Here is a 21,016-nt window from a genome sequence, read left to right on the forward strand (position 1 = left end):
CAACCCAATCGAGATGGTTTGGGATGAGTTGGACCCCAGAGTGAAGGAAAAGCAGCCAACAAGTGCTCAGCATATGTGGGAACTCCTTCAAGACTTTTGGAAAAGCATTTAAGGTGAAGCTGGTTGAGAGAATGCCAAGAGTGTGTAAAGCTGTCATTAAGGCAAAGAAGAAGAATCTCAAATATAAAATCTATTTGGATTTGTTTAACACTTTTTTGGTTACTACATGACTCCATATGTGTTATTTCATAGTTGTGATGTCGTCGCTATTATTCTTCAATGTAGACAAAAGAAAAAAAAACTGGAATGAGTAGGTGTGTCCACACTTTGTGGGGGGGGGGTTCAGCCTGTTCAGGTGGGATGGAGTTTTTGGACCAGATCATGAAATCACAATCTGATTATTATGACCAATGACCTTTTATTTGCATATGCATCCTCCTACTTTGAAGGGGTAAGCTCCATCCTATCCGCCAATCAGGGCTGTGTATGTAAATCTATCAATACGCCCACACAATCAGACTGAGCATTTCAATGGCAAAAGAAGGTTCAGGGAAATAAATGATTAAAAATATATTTTGAGTTATTTTCATGAAATAACTATGTCTAATAAATCACTGTTTAAGGTTTAAAAAAATAAATAAAATGGAATTAAAAAGACTGGATGTTCGCGCCATTGGTCTCAAGTTTGTGGGTGTTTGGGCTCATCTGTCTGTGTGTGTTAATGACACATTCTGCACAGAATGACAATATTACACCATGTTGAGAAGTGAAATACTTTTACTCTCCAGGCACTGTGAAGATCTGATGATTGTGAATAATCTGTGCATCTCCAACACGTACCATGGGCACATCCAAAATGGCACACTATTCCCTACAGACTAGTTGTTCCTGCCAAAACCAGCACCTGGGTCTAGAAACACTGCTGTGCACAGGGTGCTCATTATTCTTCCTGTCTTTTTTGCTAACCATCTGATATTTGAGTCCGGTTGGCAGTAGAGGCTTTCATCGCAGTCAGCCGTTTGATTTTGGGGACCAATTTCAGTTTTGAATAGAAAACACATTGCCGCAGAGAGAAAAAAGGTCAGAGAGACACACACACACACAGAGACAGAGAGACACACACACACACAGAGACAGAGAGACACACACACAGAGACAGAGAGACACACACACACACACACAGAGACAGAGAGACAGAGAGACACACACACACACACACACAGAGACAGAGAGACACACACACAGAGACAGAGAGAGAGACACACACACACACACACACACACACAGAGACAGAGAGACACACACACACAGAGACAGAGAGACACACACACACAGAGACACACACACAGAGACAGAGAGACACACACACACACAGAGACAGAGAGACACACACACAGAGACAGAGAGACACACACACACACAGAGACACACACACACACACACACAGAGACAGAGACACACAGAGACAGAGAGACACACACACACACACACACACACACACACACACACACACACACACACACACACACACACACAGAGACACAGAGACACACAGTTAGAGAGTTAAGGAGTGCTAGCATAACAGTCAACTCCACCCAGTAGGGTGGGAGGCAGGACAGCTGCTGCTGTTTTAACTAGAGCTCTCTGCTTCTCGCAGGAACCGCTGTGTTGCTATGTGTGTGTGTGTGAGGTGAGAGGACGTATATGCACATAAGTGAGTTAACGAGAGAGAGCGTGTGAGAAAGTCTGTATGCATTGGTGTGTGTGTGTGTGTGTATATATATATAATGATGCCAGATGCAGGCTGTGCGCACACACACACACACACACGCACAGCCTGCATCTGGCACAAACATGTGGGTAGGAGGGGGGTGGCCAGCTGAGACAAGGTGGGTGGAAGGAGACAGGAATAATCCAGCCATGATTGGGCTGTCGATTTACCAATGGCCTGATCACAAACAGACAAACACAGCTAATAGTCTCATACACACTAGGGATTATTTCCTTTCTCCATCATTTACCCCACGAGGTCAATTCGATCGAGGTGAGATCATCTCTATTGGAGGAGAGGATTAAGGGATGAGAGAGGCCCACAGAAATGTAGCCAAGCCAGAAAAGGTCAGCATCCCAAATGGCACCCTATTGACTATTTCTCGTCCAAAGTAGTGCACTGTATTGGGAATAGGGTGCTATTTGGGGCGTAACTAAAGAAGGGACGAAAGAAAACAAAAAAAATGACAGAGAGAAGAGACGGTTGGTTGGGCTGATAGATAGATCACCAAAAGTGTTTTTTTTACTCAAAGGATAAAGGACCGTGACAGTGTTAGTGTCTGGTGTTAAACCAGTGCATTTGTCAAACGTACGCTTGTTTGCAATTTCCACCTGTTAAAGCCAGGGATCTTCTATTTTCAAACCCTAGTGCCAGGATTGGTAACTTGACAGTTTTATATGAGCTCGCTTGCGCTGAAGTGTGCCCTTAAAAACATACTCCAAAGTGCTAATTTCAGTATGCACTGGTGGGGATATTTAAGGCCAACTGAAAGCTGGTTGAATATCGGTAAAGCGGTTGGTTATGGCATGGATTTTGACAGTGGAAGGGCAGCCAATCCAGCCATGACACACAGTTCCCATATGCACATGGAACAAGAGATTAGGAATGTGACAAATTGGAAAAATGTCTTAACCTGCAGTGCACACTCCATTCAGCTTGTGTCCATTCACATTCCCAAGCCTCTTGTCCGGTTACCAAACACATGCTCCTCCAAACAGGCTATTGAAAATGTTTCTGTCCTATAATGCTAGGCCTAGGAGATATCTTGCTTAATGAGAACTTGCATCACACACACACAATACAATTTACGGGAGCCCAGTATTATTTATTTGACAAGTGTGACCCTATAGTCGTTGAAGCTGTCAAACACTCCAAACATATTGAGCAAACACAGGATGGTTTTTTTGGTGAGGAGGGCGTTGTACTGCTGCTATCACTCGTTAGTGTAGCCCAATGCTGTTTGGTCTGTAGTATCAATCAATCCCCAGTGGACCAGGATGAGAATAGTCCATGCCCCCAGCCGTATTGGAGTTGATGACAACGCAAAGACCGTCAATAACATACAGAACTCTGTATCATATCATGATGGCCTTACCCCTATACAAATGTAACTATCCTTCCAGTATCCCTGCACGTTGTAAATATGGTACTGGAACTGACTGACCTTGTATATAGCATGCTTACTTACTTTCTTGTGTTCTTGTTATTGATTACTGCATTTTGGGGTTTAAAGCATTTCGCTGTACATTTCGCTGTGCATGTGACATTAAAACTTGACAGGAGAGCATGCAGTATTAAGCCATGGAATGCCTTGATTGACCTGTTTATTCATCAAAACCTAGCCCTTTCCCACTACCGCCAGCTATTACGCTCATAATAACGGCTGTGAAAATAGCATTAAATATTTCTGACACACCCCCGGATCTATAGTGCTAGAGCCGGCACTTAGATCCACCATTGTGTTAGGTTTGTTAAAATAGAGCCTATAATCTAGAACTTTGGCTTCCCTGTAACCTGGTCCCAGGTCTATTTGTATTCTTGCCAACACCATTGCTGTCATTGTCAAGGCAAACATTTAGCATGACAATGAGGGCCAGGGAGTTGGCATGATGGCAAAAACAGGTAGACCCTCAGGCTAACCGCTGCACTTGGTTGTAAAGCTGCAAATATAACTGCCAGTGACAACGAGTTATTTGAATTCAGTGGTAACCTCCCCCGAGACCAAACATGAGCGAAAATGATCTAGACTGGATATGAAGGTTAGGCCAACAGTGGGTCTTTAACACCTATGACTCAGTCCATCACCTCGTCTTCAAGGATAAACACATGCTAGCATACACTCGGTTTGTTCCATCCTCGTGGGAACCTAAAAATGTATTTCCATTCAAAATCCTATTTTCCCTAACCCTTAACACCCTTACCCTAATACTAACCGTAACCCATAAGCTTAAAATAGCCTCTGTACTAATGGGGACGTGGAAAATGTCCCCACTTGTACTATCCTTGTGAGAACTTTGGGGGATTTTAGGTTCCTACAAGGGGACGCTATACAATGAGCACAACTGCTGCTACCAGACTAATCATGATAGCTAAATACTGCACAATTTAAACACTTGTCCCCCAAACCCCCAAAACACATATTGAACAAGAAATTGCGCGTCCCTGTATAACACTTACGCTAAAATGTTTTCTATTTCTACCGAGACACTAACTTTACATTTGTAATCTTACCTTTTATTGTTGTCCCCGTGATGAAATCGGGGAAGGGACTGTGGCTTGGTCTCCGTTGGCTTGGGTGAATGATGAGTCTTGCCAGAGAGATCCGGCATTTACAAAATTACACTGATTGGCTAACTGAAACGTGTTAATTGGCCCGGGGGCTGCATCATTCGTGGGGACGGCATGTTTACTGTTGCCTTGTTTCTTACTGTTGCCGAGAAGGAACCTGCAAGTAAGTATTTGTATACTATGTGTATCCCGTACATACGGCTAATGAAACACACACAAGCAGTGTGACTGAAGACAGTATTGGGGAGGGGGGGTAATCGCATGGAAAGGCAATGTGGCTGAGCCTCTGGAGTGTTGACTCTGTGGCACAGTAATGTCTCAATTAACTCTGCCCTATTTGAACCTACTGAAGCACACATACTAACTATTCTGACTCATCACATACACTGCGTGGATAAAACATTAGAAACACCTGCCTAATATTGAGTCGCACCCCCTTTTGCCCTCAGGACTGACTCAATTCGTCGGGGCACGGACTCTACAAGGTTGACTCCAATGTTTCCCCACAGTTGTGTCAAGTAAGCTGGATGTCCTTTGGGTGGTGGACCATACGGGAAACTGTTGAGCGTGGAAAAACCCAGCAGCGTTGCATTTCTTGACGCACTCAAACCGGTGCGCCCGGCACCTACTACCATACCCTGTTCAAAGGCACTTTCATCTTTTGTCTTCCTATTCACCTTCTGAATGGCACACATACACAATCCATATCTCAAAGCTTTAACCTGTCTCCTCCTCTTCATCTACACTGATTGAAGGTGTTCAAAAGCACATATCAGACCGAGAAACATAATGCTTCTTAGGTAGTTCTTAGAGTTTTAGTTCTGAAAACAATCTCTCTGCAGATGCAACAATTACAGGGATGGTACAAACAGCTTAATTGCCATAACATCATCAGGGAAACTGGGCAGAAGGCAGTGGGGTGCTTCAAATACAGCAGATATGCAACGGCTTTAATTGAGCCTCCGTCAATCTCCTTAATTGCCGGCCTCAACACGTTACTGAAAGAGATTAACTGTACAGGAAGCTCTGGGGACAGACAATACATTGGCAGATGCAAACAGATTATCATCTTTAGTGGATAACAGTTCTTGAGGGCTCAAAAAAAAAAAAAAAAATTGTTCATCAAATCTAATTGTATTTGTCACATGCGCTAAATACAACAGGTGTAGACCTAAGTGAAACGCTAACTTAACCAACAATGCAGTTAACACTTACTTTTCTTAAGTATTTGTATTTTTTTAAAGTAACAATTAAAGAGCAGCTGTAAAATAACAATAGCGAGGCCATATACATGGGGTACCGGTACAGAGTCAATGTAGTTGAGGTAAATAAGGTAATATGTACATGTTGGTAGAGTTAAAGTGACTATGCTTAGATAATAAACAGAGGGTAGCAGCAGTGTAAAAAGAGGGGGGCAATGAAAATAGTCTGGGAAGCCATTTGATTAATTGTTCAGGAGTCTTATGGCTTGGGGGTAGAAGCTGCTAAGAAGCCTTCTGGACCTAGACTTGGCACTCCGGTACCGCTTGCCGTGTGGTAGCAGAGAGAACAGTCTATGACTAGGGTGGCTGGAGTCTTTGGGCCTTCCTCTGACACCGCCTGGTATAGAGGTCCTGGATGGCAAGAAGCTTGGCTCCAGTTATGTACTGGGCCGTACACACTGCCCTCTGTAGTGCCTTGCAGTCGGAGGCCGAGCATTTGCCATACCAGGCAGTGATGCAACCAGTCAGGATGCTCTCGATGGTGCAGCTGTAGAACCTTTTGAGGATCTGAGGACCCAAGCCAAATCTTTTCAGTCTCCTGAGGGGGAATACGCTTTGTCGTGCCCTCTTCACGACCGTCTTGGTGTGCTTGGACCATGTTAGTTTGTTGGTTATGTGGACACCAAGGATTTTGAAGCGCTCAACCTGCTCCACTACAGCCCCGTTGATGTAAAAGGGGTATGCTCGGTCCTCTTTTTCCTGTAGTCCACAATCATCTCCTTTTTCTTGATCACATTGAGGGAGAGGTTGTTATTCTGGCACCACACGGCCAGGTCTCTTACCTCCTCCCTATAGGCTGTCTCGTCATTGTCGGTGATCAGGCCTACCACTGTTGTGTCATCGGCAAACTTAATGATGGTGTTGGAGTCGTGCCTGGCCATGCAGTCATGAGTGAACAGGGAGTACAGGAGGGGACTGAGCATGCACCCGAGGGGCCCCCGTGTTGAGGATCAGCATGGCGGATGTGTTGTTACCTACCCTTACCACCTGGGGGCAGCCCGTCAGGAAGTCCAGGATCCAGTTGCAGAGGGAGTAGATTAGTCCCAGCGACCTTAGCTTAGTGAAGAGCTTTGAGGGCACTATAGTGTTGAACGCTGAGCTGTCGTCAATGATTAGCATTCTTACATAGGTGTTCCTTTTGTCCAGGTGGCAAAGGGCAGTGTGGAGTGCAATAGAGATTGCATCATCTGTGGATCTGTTGGTGCGGTATGCAAATTGGAGTGGGTCTAGGGTTTCTGGTATAATGGTGTTGATGTGAGCCATGACCAGCCTTTCAAAGCACTTCATTGCTACAGACGTGAGTGCTACGGGTCTGTAGTCATTTAGGCAGGTTGCCTTTGTGTTCTTAGGCACAGGGACTATGGTGGTCTGCTTGAAACATGTTGGTATTACAGACTCAGTCAGGGAGAGGTTGAAAATGTCAGTGAAGACACTTGCCAGTTGGTGAACCTGCGTTTGAGTTGTGTGGTTGCAATATCAACAGCCCCCCTGGATCTACAGGCCATGGTGAAAACATTTGCACACAAAAATGCAAGGCGATGCAGTCGCATACTGTAGTTCTATAGGCCTCTACATAGGAAAAAAAAAAAAGAGATTGGTTTTACTCAAAACATTCTGTCCAAGCTGGGAGAGAGCGAGAGGATGACTCATGTCATGCAGGTTCAGGTAGGCTATACAGGACAGTTGCATTTAAAAATAAATAAAAAGATAATCAACTGGTTGCTGATTAGTAGGCTGTTGTATTGAAAATGTATTAAAGACTCTAAAATGTTTGAATTTCTAACTTTAATTACCGAACAAGAAATTACACTATTGCCGCCAGCCAGCAGTCTAAATGGACTCCCTGCGACTCCATGTACGGCTTCGTGAAATGTAGGCTGAGGAAATGACGACCAAATAGGCCTACCAATAAAAAATGATCAGCTAAACCAAAGCTACAAGCTATATGCCCTGGCACCACAGAAAGCCCCATCATCGCTTCGATACGAAGCCCCATGGACATGTCAAAATTTCAGCACCATGGACAGCGATCGGTAGTCTATACTTTGTGAGTGGCTGTCTGGCTGACACATTAGATTCCCCCCCCCCATCCCGACCTTGCGTGGGGTCCAGAGAAAATGTTACGCCAGTGCTTGCACATCGACTCGGTACTGGTACCCCCTGTATATAGCCAAGGTATCATTACTCATTGTGTATTTATTCCTTGTGTTTTATTATTTGTTCTATATGGTTCTCTCTGCATTGTTGGGAAGGGCCCGTAGGTAAGCATTTCACTGTTAGTCTACACCTGTCGTTTAGAAAGCATGTGACAAATGAAACTGGATTTGACATACACACAGAACATGTTAAAATCCAATCCAGTGAACTCACAAAAACTCCTCAGTGTGGTTTTGGTTCATGCACAAATGTTCCAGTTGGCCCCTGGTGTTAAGTGTGTGTTGATGCACTGTGACAAGTCTCCTTTCTGGAATGGAAAGCACACACGCATTTATATTCTAAGCACATAACTGCTATCATTCTACAATAAGCGTTCACTCCCCTGGATGCTACAGTAGAGAATCAGTGACCCAGAATGTGAGGTATGGCATAACGTAGCTAGTAATTAGAATGTTTTACATTCAACCAATGGGTCTCTCTCTCTCACACACACACACACACACACCCTCCAATGCTACAACACCAGCCTACATGCCATGGCTCTTAAACGCTGGACATGGCTAACAGCAGGCCTGGCAACACAGCACAGTCACAGGTTGCAACCCAAATTGCATCACTTTCCCTATATAGTGCACTACTTTTGACAAGAGACCTATGGGAACCCTATGGGCCCTGTTCAAAAGTAGTGCACTAAATAGGGAATAGTGTGCCATTTGGGACAGAGATATAGTGAAGAAAGAATGGGGCACTTGACAAGCACACATGAACAACACAAAGACACAAACACTTTGACTGTACACGTACAGCGGTCCCTCCTTTAAAAGTTGCGAGCTTAGACCGCGGGACTTAGAGGTACCCAGCGTCACGGCTTCATTGCTCCAGACCACCACATTTGGGTCCCAAGGTTTTTATATGACCAATCATAACGGGTGTTTCCAATGACCAATTTGATGCGAGCCACCTGTCCCTGGTGACCTTCTTCAGCAAAGATGGCTGACACACCATTATGGTGGAAGCTAACTTAATTATAAACGTTATAACGAGTCATGCAAAACATGTTCAATTGAGAGGAATGTGTCAGTTAATGTAGAGAAACGATTGTACATATTTTTTTATTAATAAAGTTAATTTACATAATCACTATTTAGCAACTTTTTTCAGTCATATCCAATACCAGGTGTATCAAACTCCATTCTGTGAATGATGCTGTGTCTGCATGTATGTTTTACAATTACACACTGCTCCTGGGACATCAATGATTACACATTTTAACTATGCAATAGACTAGAAAAAATGATTTACGTAAAGGCTGATTTGTAATTCATATATATACACAGAATAAAAAAAACTGTACATCCTGCCAGGACAACCACAAGCCAGCCACTCAGGCGGAGAATGGCGCGTGGAAGAGAGTGAGGAACGAGATGGGAGTAAAAATCCAGGCTATTTGCTCTGAGACCAGCATAATAATGTAATGAAACAAGTAGGGAACAGGTTATCAAACCCTCAACATTCTAGCCTGAAGTCCAGCACGCTATCGACTGTGCCCAAATGTATTCATTGGGGTTGCGGCAAATTGTGTCTAAAAACACTTTATCCATTGGAATCTTTAACATGTGGAAAGGGGAAAAAGTATTATAGTTATTTTTTCACAAGTGTAGCAGGATGGGCTATTTGCTGAACAATAGACTATTCAACCTTTACTAAAGAATTGTCTAATAGCCGACCTAGGTGTGAACCCCGCCCCCAACTTGAGCTAGGTGTGAACAACCCCCACTTGCAACAAATAATTTCGATCTATCTTTCCACATCTACCCACACACAGTTAATGTTCTGAAATATATATATATATCACACACAGTTGAAGTCAGAAGTTTACATACACTTAGGTTGGAGTCATTAAAACTCGTTTTTCAACCACTCCACACATTTCTTGTTAACAAACTATAGTTTTAGCAAGTCAGTTGGGACATCTACTTTGTGCATGACACAAGTAATTTTTCCAACAATTGTTTACAGACAGATTATTTCACTTATAATTTACTGTATCACAATTCTAGTGGGTCAGAAGTTTACATACACTAAGTTGACTGTGCCTTTAAACAGCTTGCAAAATTCCAGAAAATGTCATGGTTTTAGAAGCTTCTGATAGGCTAATTGACATCATTTGAGTTAATTGGAGGTGTACCTGTGGATGTATTTCAAGGCCTATATTTAAACTCAGTGCCTATTTGCTTGACATCATGGGAAAATCAAAGAAATCAGCCAAGACTTCAGAAAAAAATTCTAGACCTCCCACAAGTCTGGTTCATCCTTGGGAGCAATTTCCAAATGCCTGAAGGTACCATGTTCATCTGTACAAACAATAGTACGCAAGTATAAACACCATGGGACCACGCAGCCGTCACACCGCTCAGGAAGGAGACGCGTTCTGTCTCCTAGAGATGAACGTATTTTGGTGAGAAAAGTGCAAATAATCCCAGAACAACAGCAAAGGACCTTGTGAAGATGCTGGAGGAAACAGTTACAAAAGTATCTATATCCACAGTAAAACGAGTCCTATATCGATATAACCTGATGGCCGCTCAGCAAGGAAGAAGCCACTGCTCCAAAACCGTCATAAAAAAGCAAGACTACAGTTTGCAACTGCACATGGGGACAAAGATTGTACTTTTTGGAGAAATGTCCTCTGGTCTAATGAAACAAAAATAGAACTGTTTGGCCATAATGACCATCGTTATGTTTGGAGGAAAAAGGGAGAAGCTTGCAAGCTGAAGAACACCATCCCAACCGTGAAGCACGGGGGTGGCAGCATCATGTTGTGGGGGTGCTTTGCTGCAGGAGGGACTGGTGTACTTCACAAAATAGATGGCATCATGAGGGGGGGAAATTATGTGGATGTATTGAAGCAACATCAAGAGATTAGTCAGGAAGTTAAGGCTTGGTCTCAAGTGGGTCTTCCAAATGGACAATGACCCCAAGCATACTTCCAAAGTTGTGGCAAAATGGCTTAAGGACAACAAAGTCAAGGTATTGGAGTGGTCATCACAAAGCCCTGACCTCAATCCTATAGAAAATTTGTGGGCAGAACTGAAAAAGTGTACGCGAGCAAGGAGGCCTACAAACCTGACTCAGTTACACCAGCTCTGTCAGGAGGAATGGACCAAAATTCACCCAATTATTGTGGGAAGCTTGTGGAAGGCTACCCGAAATGTTTGACCCAAGTAAAACAATTTAAATGCAATGCTACCAAATACTAATTGAGTGTATGTAAACTTCTGACCCATTGGGAATGTGATGAAAGAAAAGCTGAAAAACCACTCTATTATTCTGACATTTCATTCTTAAAATAAAGCGGTGATCCTAACTGGCCTAAAACAGGGAAGTTTTACTAGGATTAAATGTCAGGAATTGTGAAAAACTGAGTTTAAATGCATTTGGCTAAGGTGTATGTAAACTTCCGACTTCAACTTTAGCTAACTTGTTATGCAAATGTTGCACACCAACAGATGGAGAAAACCTACACCAATCGAGCAATTCATTTCCACAATAATCTTCATTTTAATTTGACTTTACAAACAAGAGTGCTTAGTTGGAGTCTATTTCCTCTGAGCCTAGACCTATATAAAATAGCCTACCTCAGCCAGTTAAGTTATGAGGCTTAACAGAAGTGGGATTTTTTTTCTATTAAGGCCTACTTATAAGTGCAACTGGTCAAAAATGTAGCATCCTACACAAAACATTAATTTAAAGAAAAAAGGTCTGCACGTTCGACCGACAACGTAACTAATAAAATCCCAAACTCTAAAAGTAACTGGAAAGGTAGATACAAATGATGTGTGACACAATAAAGAACGTAAATAAGACGCTGTTTTTATTTACAGTAGTGATGGACAACTGGAGGCATTTTGAAAACAGGTTTTCAAACACTTGTTTTTCACAACTGTAACAGGTGTAGCCCATCATGCAAATGCTTCCTATTAGCAGGACAATAGACTTTTTACACCCAGCTACTGTTGTGAAAATCCCTCAACTTGCAATGCATTCGATGCTTAAGTCCTCTAAAGTCTTACATTTCTAACTCAAAACAGCATTTCATCAACATCTTTATGCTTTCGTTAATAAAATGAGGAAAAATGACATTCAAATGCGGATGTTTATATAAACTACATTTTTGTCGCATTTCCACCCAGCTCCACGACCACAGGTGAAACCATGCTGAGATGATCAATGCATTTGCTGCATTGTTGTATCGTCAATTTCTCTAGCCAAAACATCTTGATGGCCTTGAACAGTTCATTTTAGCTTGTCGAATATAAGCAAGTGATGTGTGCAAAATAATCAAGTTAGGTTTATCCAGAAATAAATAATTCTAAATAACAAACTGGCTTTATTTACAAATGAGTGAGAATGTCTCACCTCATGTCCAAGAATTGCATATTTCTCCATAAACCTCCACAATATGGTTGCTTTTTAATCAAAGCGATTATTATTATTAATTCATTTACAATTACATAAAAGCCCCTTAGATATTCTCACAGATCGTAACGAAAAATGCCCCTTATATATTAATTTAGAATCCTCTAAATGTAATTGGCGGAGAGACACGGCATTGAAAAAAATATTTTTTCGATATACTCTAAGACGTACCATAGCCGAATTGAGTCTCACTAGTGTTGAGTACAGTAATGTGCTGTTAAAAATGGTGTAGGCCTTATTTATTTAAAGAGCATATTGAAGTTAGATGCAAAAGCCTACAACAAATTTAGCACCGTTTCGCGCCGCTCTGAGGGAAGCATGGGAACTGGCCTTGATAAATCGATGAGATTTTTATTTTCACTTAATCTCCATTTGGGTATTGGTTAGACAAGAAGTAGAAAATTAGGGTGCAGAAATGTTATGCTCTTAGTGTAACTTTTATTTAACTAGGCAAGTCAGGACAGCCTACTTCTTCCTTGTGCCCTGCGGGGATTCTTTAGCAAAATAGCCCAGTAGTGTACTAATGACCGTCACGTTGTACAGCGCCATAATTTCCGTTCCACCCTAATGTAAACCCCAGAGGGTTTTCGTTTTGCTTGGAATAGAAAAACATAATATTAATCAAATGAATTAAGCAAGTACCAGTCAAAAGTTTGGACATACCAACACATTCCAGGATTTTTCTTTATTTTTCCAATTTTCTACATTGTATGATAATAGTGACGACATCACAACTATGAAATAACACATATGGAATCAGTTAATAACAAATTCTTATTTAGAAGGATAGCATACTCCTTCCTCCCCAGTGTGCCCCACATTCTGTAATAAAGACACGGCCTGCTCTCCCTTACGTAAGGAATTAGGCACTTTCCCATGTTTACTACAGTATGTATTGTAGACTGCACAGTAGCCTAATAAACAAATAAACATATTTTGTTAATAAAATGATTTAAAAAAATGCAGATGTTGATTTAGTTATGGATCCATAACGAATTACTATGGGAATAAATATCACTGATTTACAGAAATATTCGAACAAACTTGTCTAATGAAGGCAAATTTAGAATCCTCCAATCCTACTCCCGACCGTCACATTGCACAGCGCCATATTTTCCATTCCATCCTAACGGAAACCCTGAGGGTTTTGTTTTCTCTGAATAGAAACACCATAATATTAATCAAATTAATTAAGCCACATTTCTTAAAATCAATCCCATATACTATGTTATTCAAAACAGGTTTTTAATTCTCTGGTAATGCCAATTCGGAAAACTATCCAATGCTTCTCAAAGATGCCCTCTGGTGGTCAAACTTGCAATAACAGAAAAAATGGCTGACAAATAGATAACATGCCACAGAATGCTGCAGCAGCCCGCAAGGTGTGCCGCAACTTTTAAAGGAGGAACCAATGTACACACAGTCCTACATTTTCTCTGCGTACACACACTCATGACACCCTCTTTCTCTCTCGCCCTCCCTCCCTTTCAGGTCTTTTATAGGCAGTGTGCGTTGCAAAAGGCCTAGCTGATTATTGAGTTGTGGCTGTCAGTGAAAAGCATCTAAAATATGTGTGAAGATGTGTCTTGAGTATAATTTAAAATAGGGAGACAAAGGGGAGGGGTGTGTCTCGAAGATAGCCTATGGGCGCCACTCTCTCCAGTATGCGCTCAGCTGTCCAGAATGCACTATGCTCTCTAGAATACTCTCAGCTGTCTCCCGCCAATTCTTGCACATTCATTGTTCCATTGTGCGAATTGTTTACCCTTTATTTGTATCGATTCCCTATTACATGTCACCAGTAGTAAATGTACTGTTAATCCCCATCATTTGGTTACATACAGTGCATTGGGAAAATATTCAGACCCCTTGACTTTTTCCACATTTTGTTACAGTACAGCCTTATTCTAAAAAATGATTAAATAATTGTTTTTCCCTCATCAATCTATACACAATACCCCATCATGACAAAAGTGAAAACAAATGACAAAAGTCAAAATAAACACCTTATTTACATAATAGACCCTTCGCTATAAGAAGGACTCGAAATTGAGCTCAGGTACATCCTGTTTCCATTGATCATCCTTGATGTTTCTACAACTTGATTGGAGTCCACCTGTGGTAAAGTCGATTTATTGGACATGATTTGGAAAGGCGCACACCTGTCTATATAAGGTCCCACAGTTGACAGTGCATGTCAGAGCAAGCCATGAGGTCAAAGGAATTGTCCGTAGAGCTCCGAGACAGGATTGTGTCGAGGCACAGATCTGGGGAAGTGTACCAAAACATTTATGCAGCATTGAAGGTCCCCAAGGACACAGAGGCCTCCATCATTCTTAAATGGAAGACTCTTCCTAGAGCTGGCTGCCCGGCCAAACTGAGCAATCGGGGAAGAAGGGCCTTGGTCAGGGAGGTGGTCAAGAACCCGATGGTCACTCTGACAGAGCTCTAGAGTTCCTCTGTGGAGATGGGAGAACCTTCCAGAAGGACAACCATCTCTGCAGTACTTCACCAATCAGGCCTTTATGGTAGAGTGGCCAGACGGAAGCCACTCCTCAGTAAAAGGCACATGACAGCCCGCTTGGAGTTAGCCAAAAGACACCTAAAGGACTCTCAGACCATGAGAAACAAGATTCTCTGGTCTGATGAAACCAAGATTGAACTCTTTGGTCTGAATGCCAAGCTTCACGTCTGGAGGAAACCTGGCACCATCCCTACGGTGAAGCATTGTGGTGGCAGCATCATGCTGTGGGGATGTTTTTCAATGGCAGGGACTGGGAGACTAGTCAGGATCGAGGGAAAGATGAACGGAGCCAATACAGTGAGATCCTTGATGAAAACCTGCCCCAGAGCGCTCAGGACCTCAGACTGGGGCGAAGGTTTACCTTCTACCAGGACAACGACCCTAAGCTCACAGCCTGTATAAAACAATCGCCTCCACATTTCCACGGTCGGATTTTTAGCAAGGAAAGACATGCCTCATAATATTAAGTAAAACATTCAGGTTTCAAAATGCATACTGCATCTAGCTCCCATTGTAAAGTGATGGGTGACGCGCTGATAACCTGCCTACCACTGTTTTTACTCCTGGTCAATTTGGCTTGCAACAATTGAAGTTATGGCCTTTTATTTTTTTATTGACCTAAAGCCGACAATTACCGGCTAAGGAAACTCTGGCGTGCGCACAGACGCAGCAGTTCTCTGCTGCAGAATGTCTCCCAGTGAAGCAGCAGCTCATTTCTAACCTACACAGCTGATTCCAATAATCAACTAATCATCAAACTTTGATCTTTTGAAAGAGCTGTGTAGGCTTACAGGTCACTCATGTGATTACTAGACGACTGAGGTAATATCCCCTCAAATAAATCCCCATTCAGAAACCTTTCTCGCTAATGCTACATTAGCATGACAGCTAGCAGGGTGTCTCATTAAGAGGGCTACCTGGAGGGATAGCGCTGCATGCTAAATTAGCATAGCGTTATATTAGAGCAGAGCATGTCTCACTATGAAAGCTCATTCAGACATTTTGCATGACAACAGCCCTTGATTATGTAGCTGAACCATTGCTGCCTTGGCAAACAGTCTCCTCTCTATTCACAATACAGCAGGAATTGAGTACAGTGTGTATATTCCACACAGTACAAATCACATTTTATGAGAAACAATGCTTACTTACGAGCCCCTAACCAACAATGCAGTTTCAAAAAATACAGATAAGAATAAGAGATAAAAGTAACAAGTAATTAAAGAGCAGCAGTGAAATAACAATAGCGAGACTATATACGGGGGGTACCAATAGAGAGTCAATGTGCGGGGGGGCACTGGTTATTTGAGGTAGTATGTACATGTAGGTAGAGTTATTAAAGTGACTATACATAGATGACAACAGAGAGTAGCAGTGGTGTAAAGAGGGGGTGAGAAGGGTTGGGGGGGCACTGCAAATAGTCTGGGTAGCCATTTGACTAGATGTTCAGGGGTCTTATGGCTTGGGGGTAGAAGCTGTTTTGAAGCCTCTTGGACCTAGACTTAGCGCTCCGGTACCGCTTGCCATGCGGTAGCAGAGAGAACAGTCTATGACGAGGGTGGCTGGAGTCTGACAATTTGTAGGGCCTTCCTCTGACACTGCCTGGTATAGAGGTCCTGGATGGCAGGAAGCTTGGCCCCAGTGATGTACTGGGCCGTATGCTCTACCCTCTGTAGTGCTCTGCAGTCGGAGGTCGAGCAGTTGCCATACCAGGCAGTGATGCAACCAGTCAGGATGCTCTCAATGGTGCAGCTGTAGAACCTTTTGAGGATCTGAGGAATCTTTTCAGTCTCGTGAGGGGGAATAGATTTTGTCGTGCCCTCTTCACGACTGTCTTGGTGTGCTTGGACCATGTTAGTTTGTTGGTGATGTGGACGCCAAGGAACTTGAAGCTCTCAACCTGCTCCATTACAGGCCCGTCGACGAGATTGGGGGCATGCTTGGTCCTCTTTTTCATGTAGTCCACAATCATCTCCTTTGTCTTGATCACGTTGAGGGAGAGGTTGTTGTCCTGGCACCACACGGCCTTGTGGAGCTCTGTCAGTCTTGTTTTTATTTTTTACCCCTTTTTCTCCCCAATTGGTAGTTACAGTTTTGTCCCATCGTTGCAACTCCCGTACAGACTCAGGAGAGGCGAAGGTCGATAGCCAAGCGTCATCCGAAACACGACCCTGCCAAGCCGCACTGCTTCTTGACACACTGCTCGCTTAACCCAGAAACCAGCCGCACCAATGAGTCGGAGGAAACGCCTTACAACTGGCGACCGTGTCAGCGTGCATTAGCCTGGCCCGCCACAAGGAGTTGCTAGAGCGCGATGGGACAAGGACATCCCGGCCGGCCAAACCCTCCCCTAACCCGGATGACGTTGGGCCAATTGTGCGCCGCCTCACCGGGTCGCGGCCGGGTCTGTAATGACGTGTCAAGCAGTGCCTTAGACCTCACCGGGTCGCGGCCGGGTCTGTAATGACGTGTCAAGCAGTGCCTTAGACCTCACCGGGTCGCGGCCGGGTCTGTAATGACGTGTCAAGCAGTGCCTTAGACCTCACCGGGTCGCGGCCGGGTCTGTAATGACGTGTCAAGCAGTGCCTTAGACCTCTGCGCCACTCGGGAGGTGCCCCGTCGCTTTTATTTTTGCTTTTGATGTCTTTAAAAAAAAGAAAATACAAAGAAAAATAAGGAAAGGCACCAACACATCCGAGTCTGCTTGTTGCAGGTGGGTGGGAATAATGCAATGTCATTTTAAAAGAAAAGAAAAACCTGCTCACTTCTGCTTTTGATATACTACCCCAAGGAAAAATGGGCAACCTTGTGGCTACCCCAGGACATCAGCTGAGAAACACTGGTCTAAATAACTTACAAAGACGCTCTATGCCTCCATAAGCATAGCCCACAGTAGTACTGCCAGTGTACTGTAGTGTCTAATCCTTAAGAGGCAGACTAGCATGCTGTGGTGTGGTCCTCATTGTCCTCCGTAGCTCTACTACCATCCAACAGAGAGGATTAATGCTTATTTCTATTAAAGAGCTTCACTGCTGCTTCCTAGAAACTAATGCTCAAGTTAGGAGGAGAACGCTCTATCCTGTTGAAGACAGCTTGGTAGTCGAAACGTTGCTATTCAATTGTCGCATCGGAGCGCCCAGAGTGGAGGAGAGTGCTAAGCACGGCTCAAGTGCATAAAGCGCTCTGATAAAGCATTTATGGAACGTTTAGGGGGATTTGGCGGGACAATTAACGGGAATCATCTAAAAGTCGTTCCCAGACACTTCCGCCCCAATAGGCTGGGGACAACCATCCAAGGAGAGGCAGAGAGACAGCGACAGTTCAGTCGGCTGGATGGTGTAGTGCTTATTGGCTTTGATTATGTTCACCAAACACTGCTATTTGTACAGAGTACACGGCCTATCTACCATCTACAGCCTAGCTGTTCCCTAGTTGTCCTTGCTGCACTGTCACTGCAGCACCCACTGGGTTGTGACCATCTGACCATGCTAGAACGGAAGGAAATCAGCACACCAGGTCGCTGTTGAAAAGGACAGAGTACTGCATTTTCCCCCCACCAACACCAATAAGAATGTTCAACCACCAACCCCGAACCAGATATCAGAGAACATAGACAACGTAAATATATATGGCTCTGGCAATACATCCCAAATAGCAGCCTATCCTCTTATATAGTGTACTGCTTTTGACCGGGACCCTGGTAAAATTGAGTGCACTGTAAAGGGAATAGGGTGCTATTTGCGATGCAAACAGATGCTGGCAGACACCAGAGCCCTAAACAGACAACGACATGTAAATATATGGCACACAGTCTAGCACTCCATAGTGGGGTTTTAATGTGCTCTAAGTCAACGCTGACAGAGTGATTCCTCCAAGATGAATGTGTGTGTGTGTGTGTGTGTGTGTGTGTGTGTGTGTCTGTGCTCCCTCCAACATAAATGAGTGCTGCAGCATCAACGGGGGGGGGAAGCCAAGTTCATCTAACCTAGTGATCAGCAGTAGACTGATCATCATGTACTGTATAAACCTCCCAATGACAGTGCATTGATTTACACAGGTGTGGGGGCGTAAGGAAGTGGGAAGGGAGGGGACGGGGTGGGGGGGACACAGAGAGAGAGACAGGCAGGTAAACAGGCACCCATACACGCGCACACAGAAAAGCGGCACACACACACACAAACAGGCTGACTAATGCACACACTTATGGACAGAAGGACACACACACACACAACATACGAACACACAACATGCACACGAACACACACCTAGGTTGCCAAGCACACATTGTCCTAAAACACAAACCAATTTTCTTTCTCTTATCTGAGTCACGTGCACACACACACACACCTTTCAACACGCTGATGGGAAAAAAACTCAAGGCAAGTGCCTTTACTTGTGATGTAAGAATTCACACGTGTCTGCCTCTGACCCTCACTGGTTAGAATCAATTTCAGACAAGGATAAAACTCGCTAGGCTAAACGATCTCTACCACACACACATACACCAGGCTGGAGTTGGCGAGTCCTCCGGAAGGTCATGTGTGTATGATTGCCTGGTTTAGTAGAGGTGAAACACCAGGGTAAGGACAAATGTTTATCATCAGAGAGAGTTATCCAACTGCCACCTGTTTCTACTGAGCTCAATGTCATAACCCTGCAAGGGTGATGCTTCAACAGGGGAGAGGAGGGGCGGATAGAGAGAGAGAGAGACAGGTACCGAGAGAGCGATCAAATGAGAGAACGAACCGGAGAGATCTTAATAGGAGAGTGAAAAAGGCGGAGAGGGGACAGAGATGAAAGGGTATCAAAGTCTCACCAGGGCAGTCTGAAGTGGGCAGAAAGTAACAGACGGACAGAGACGACACTGGCCTGGGTGACTCGTGGCTATTGTCTGAGTGGTGGCACGGGTGACGAAGTGGGCTTAATGTCTGCATATTGCAGTCTACAGACGCATCAACCCCCTGGACACCCTCTCTCTACTCCTTCGTCGCCCTATAGTACTGCACAGTGGAAGGCTTAAATTGCCCTCAGAGCACAGGGAGTACACAAGGACACCAACACACTAGAAACCCACGTACACAAATTAAGGGATGGCTTCACATGAGACCGGCATTGACAGCCCACACACAGGCGCACACACTTCTTACGCATGAACGCACACACTTTCTTCATTCTACAAGCGTATTAAAAGACACACACTGACCTGGCACCATGGTCCATGCTTCACTCTCCCAGCAATCCGGAGCTTAACATCCCCTTGTGTGTGTGTGTGTGTGTGTGCGTGTGTGCGTGCGTGCGTGAGCTTGTGCGCGTGCGTGAGCTTGTGCGTGCGTCCGTTGTCAGACTCGCAGCGTTGGGCGGCAGCGCAGCCTTGAGCCAGGCTGAGCAGGCATGCTGAAATACGGTGAGCTGTGGAGAACACACGGACAGAGGAGAAGAAAGAGGGAGAGAGAGAGAGAGAGAGAGGAGAGCGACTGCTTGCCAGCCAGCTCCTGTGCCGAATGCACCAGCACGCTAACAAGCTTCAGCAGCCCCCCCCCCTCTCTCTTTCTTAACGCCATTTGATCTCACAGCTACAGAAGATGGAACAAAACGAGTCTTATCTCTCCCACACGCTCCATAAAGAATAATTAGCCTGTATTTTACTCTAATCTTGCCCTCGCCTCTTGTCTCTACCGCTCTCCCTAAGCATGTGGTTGGGCTGATTGGATTCAGTGTGTGTGTGTGTGTGTGTGTGTGTGTGTGTGTGTGTGCGTCAGAATTTGTGTGCCTGCGTGTGGCTGTCACTGCTGGTCTCTTTATTTATAAACGTGGGATTCGATTGTGTGTGTGTGAGCTTGCATGTGTGTGAAAGAGTGTGTGTCCGTGTGTGTGAGAGAGAGAAGGGGGCTTTCGCTGCAGTAGAGAGAAGGGAGGTTGGAGGGGGTGGGGTGACAAGGAAAACTGGTGATTGAGGTTGATCTGCACCACTGCTCTAGCTGGCAGATCCGGGGCTGTGTGTGTGTGGGCACCGTTTACCACACAGACTCACACAAACACAAATGGCTCATTAGGCAAGAGTAAGGGGAATAGTGTGTGGGGTGGGGTTGATGGTTTCATTACAATCCATTTTGCACATTATGATGGCTGATTGATCAGTCACTTCACAATGACAGTCCAGTCTACCCACTGAACACACACACCCAAGCGCGATGCCTCTCACTCACTGTCAAACAGTGAGATGCGACATGAACATGTTAAGGAGATGAAGATACA

General features: G+C 44.3%; 1 protein-coding gene across 2 annotated transcripts in view; it reads right to left on the reverse strand.

Annotated features, from left to right (window-relative positions):
* LOC123724383 (inaD-like protein) overlaps window positions 1-20,275 on the reverse strand; it is a 58,935-nt gene extending 38,660 nt beyond the window's left edge. For both annotated transcript variants that reach the window (XM_045687364.1, XM_045687363.1), the window contains exon 1: window positions 19,965-20,275. In XM_045687364.1, the coding sequence (XP_045543320.1) occupies window positions 19,965-19,974 (10 nt within the window). In that variant the 5' untranslated portion in view covers window positions 19,975-20,275. The remainder of the gene's footprint in view (window positions 1-19,964) is intronic.
* Between the last annotated feature and the right edge of the window lie 741 nt (window positions 20,276-21,016).

The sequence above is a fragment of the Salmo salar genome, chromosome ssa10, assembly GCF_905237065.1.
Source record: "Salmo salar chromosome ssa10, Ssal_v3.1, whole genome shotgun sequence".
In the NCBI taxonomy this organism is placed as follows: Eukaryota; Metazoa; Chordata; class Actinopteri; order Salmoniformes; family Salmonidae; genus Salmo; species Salmo salar.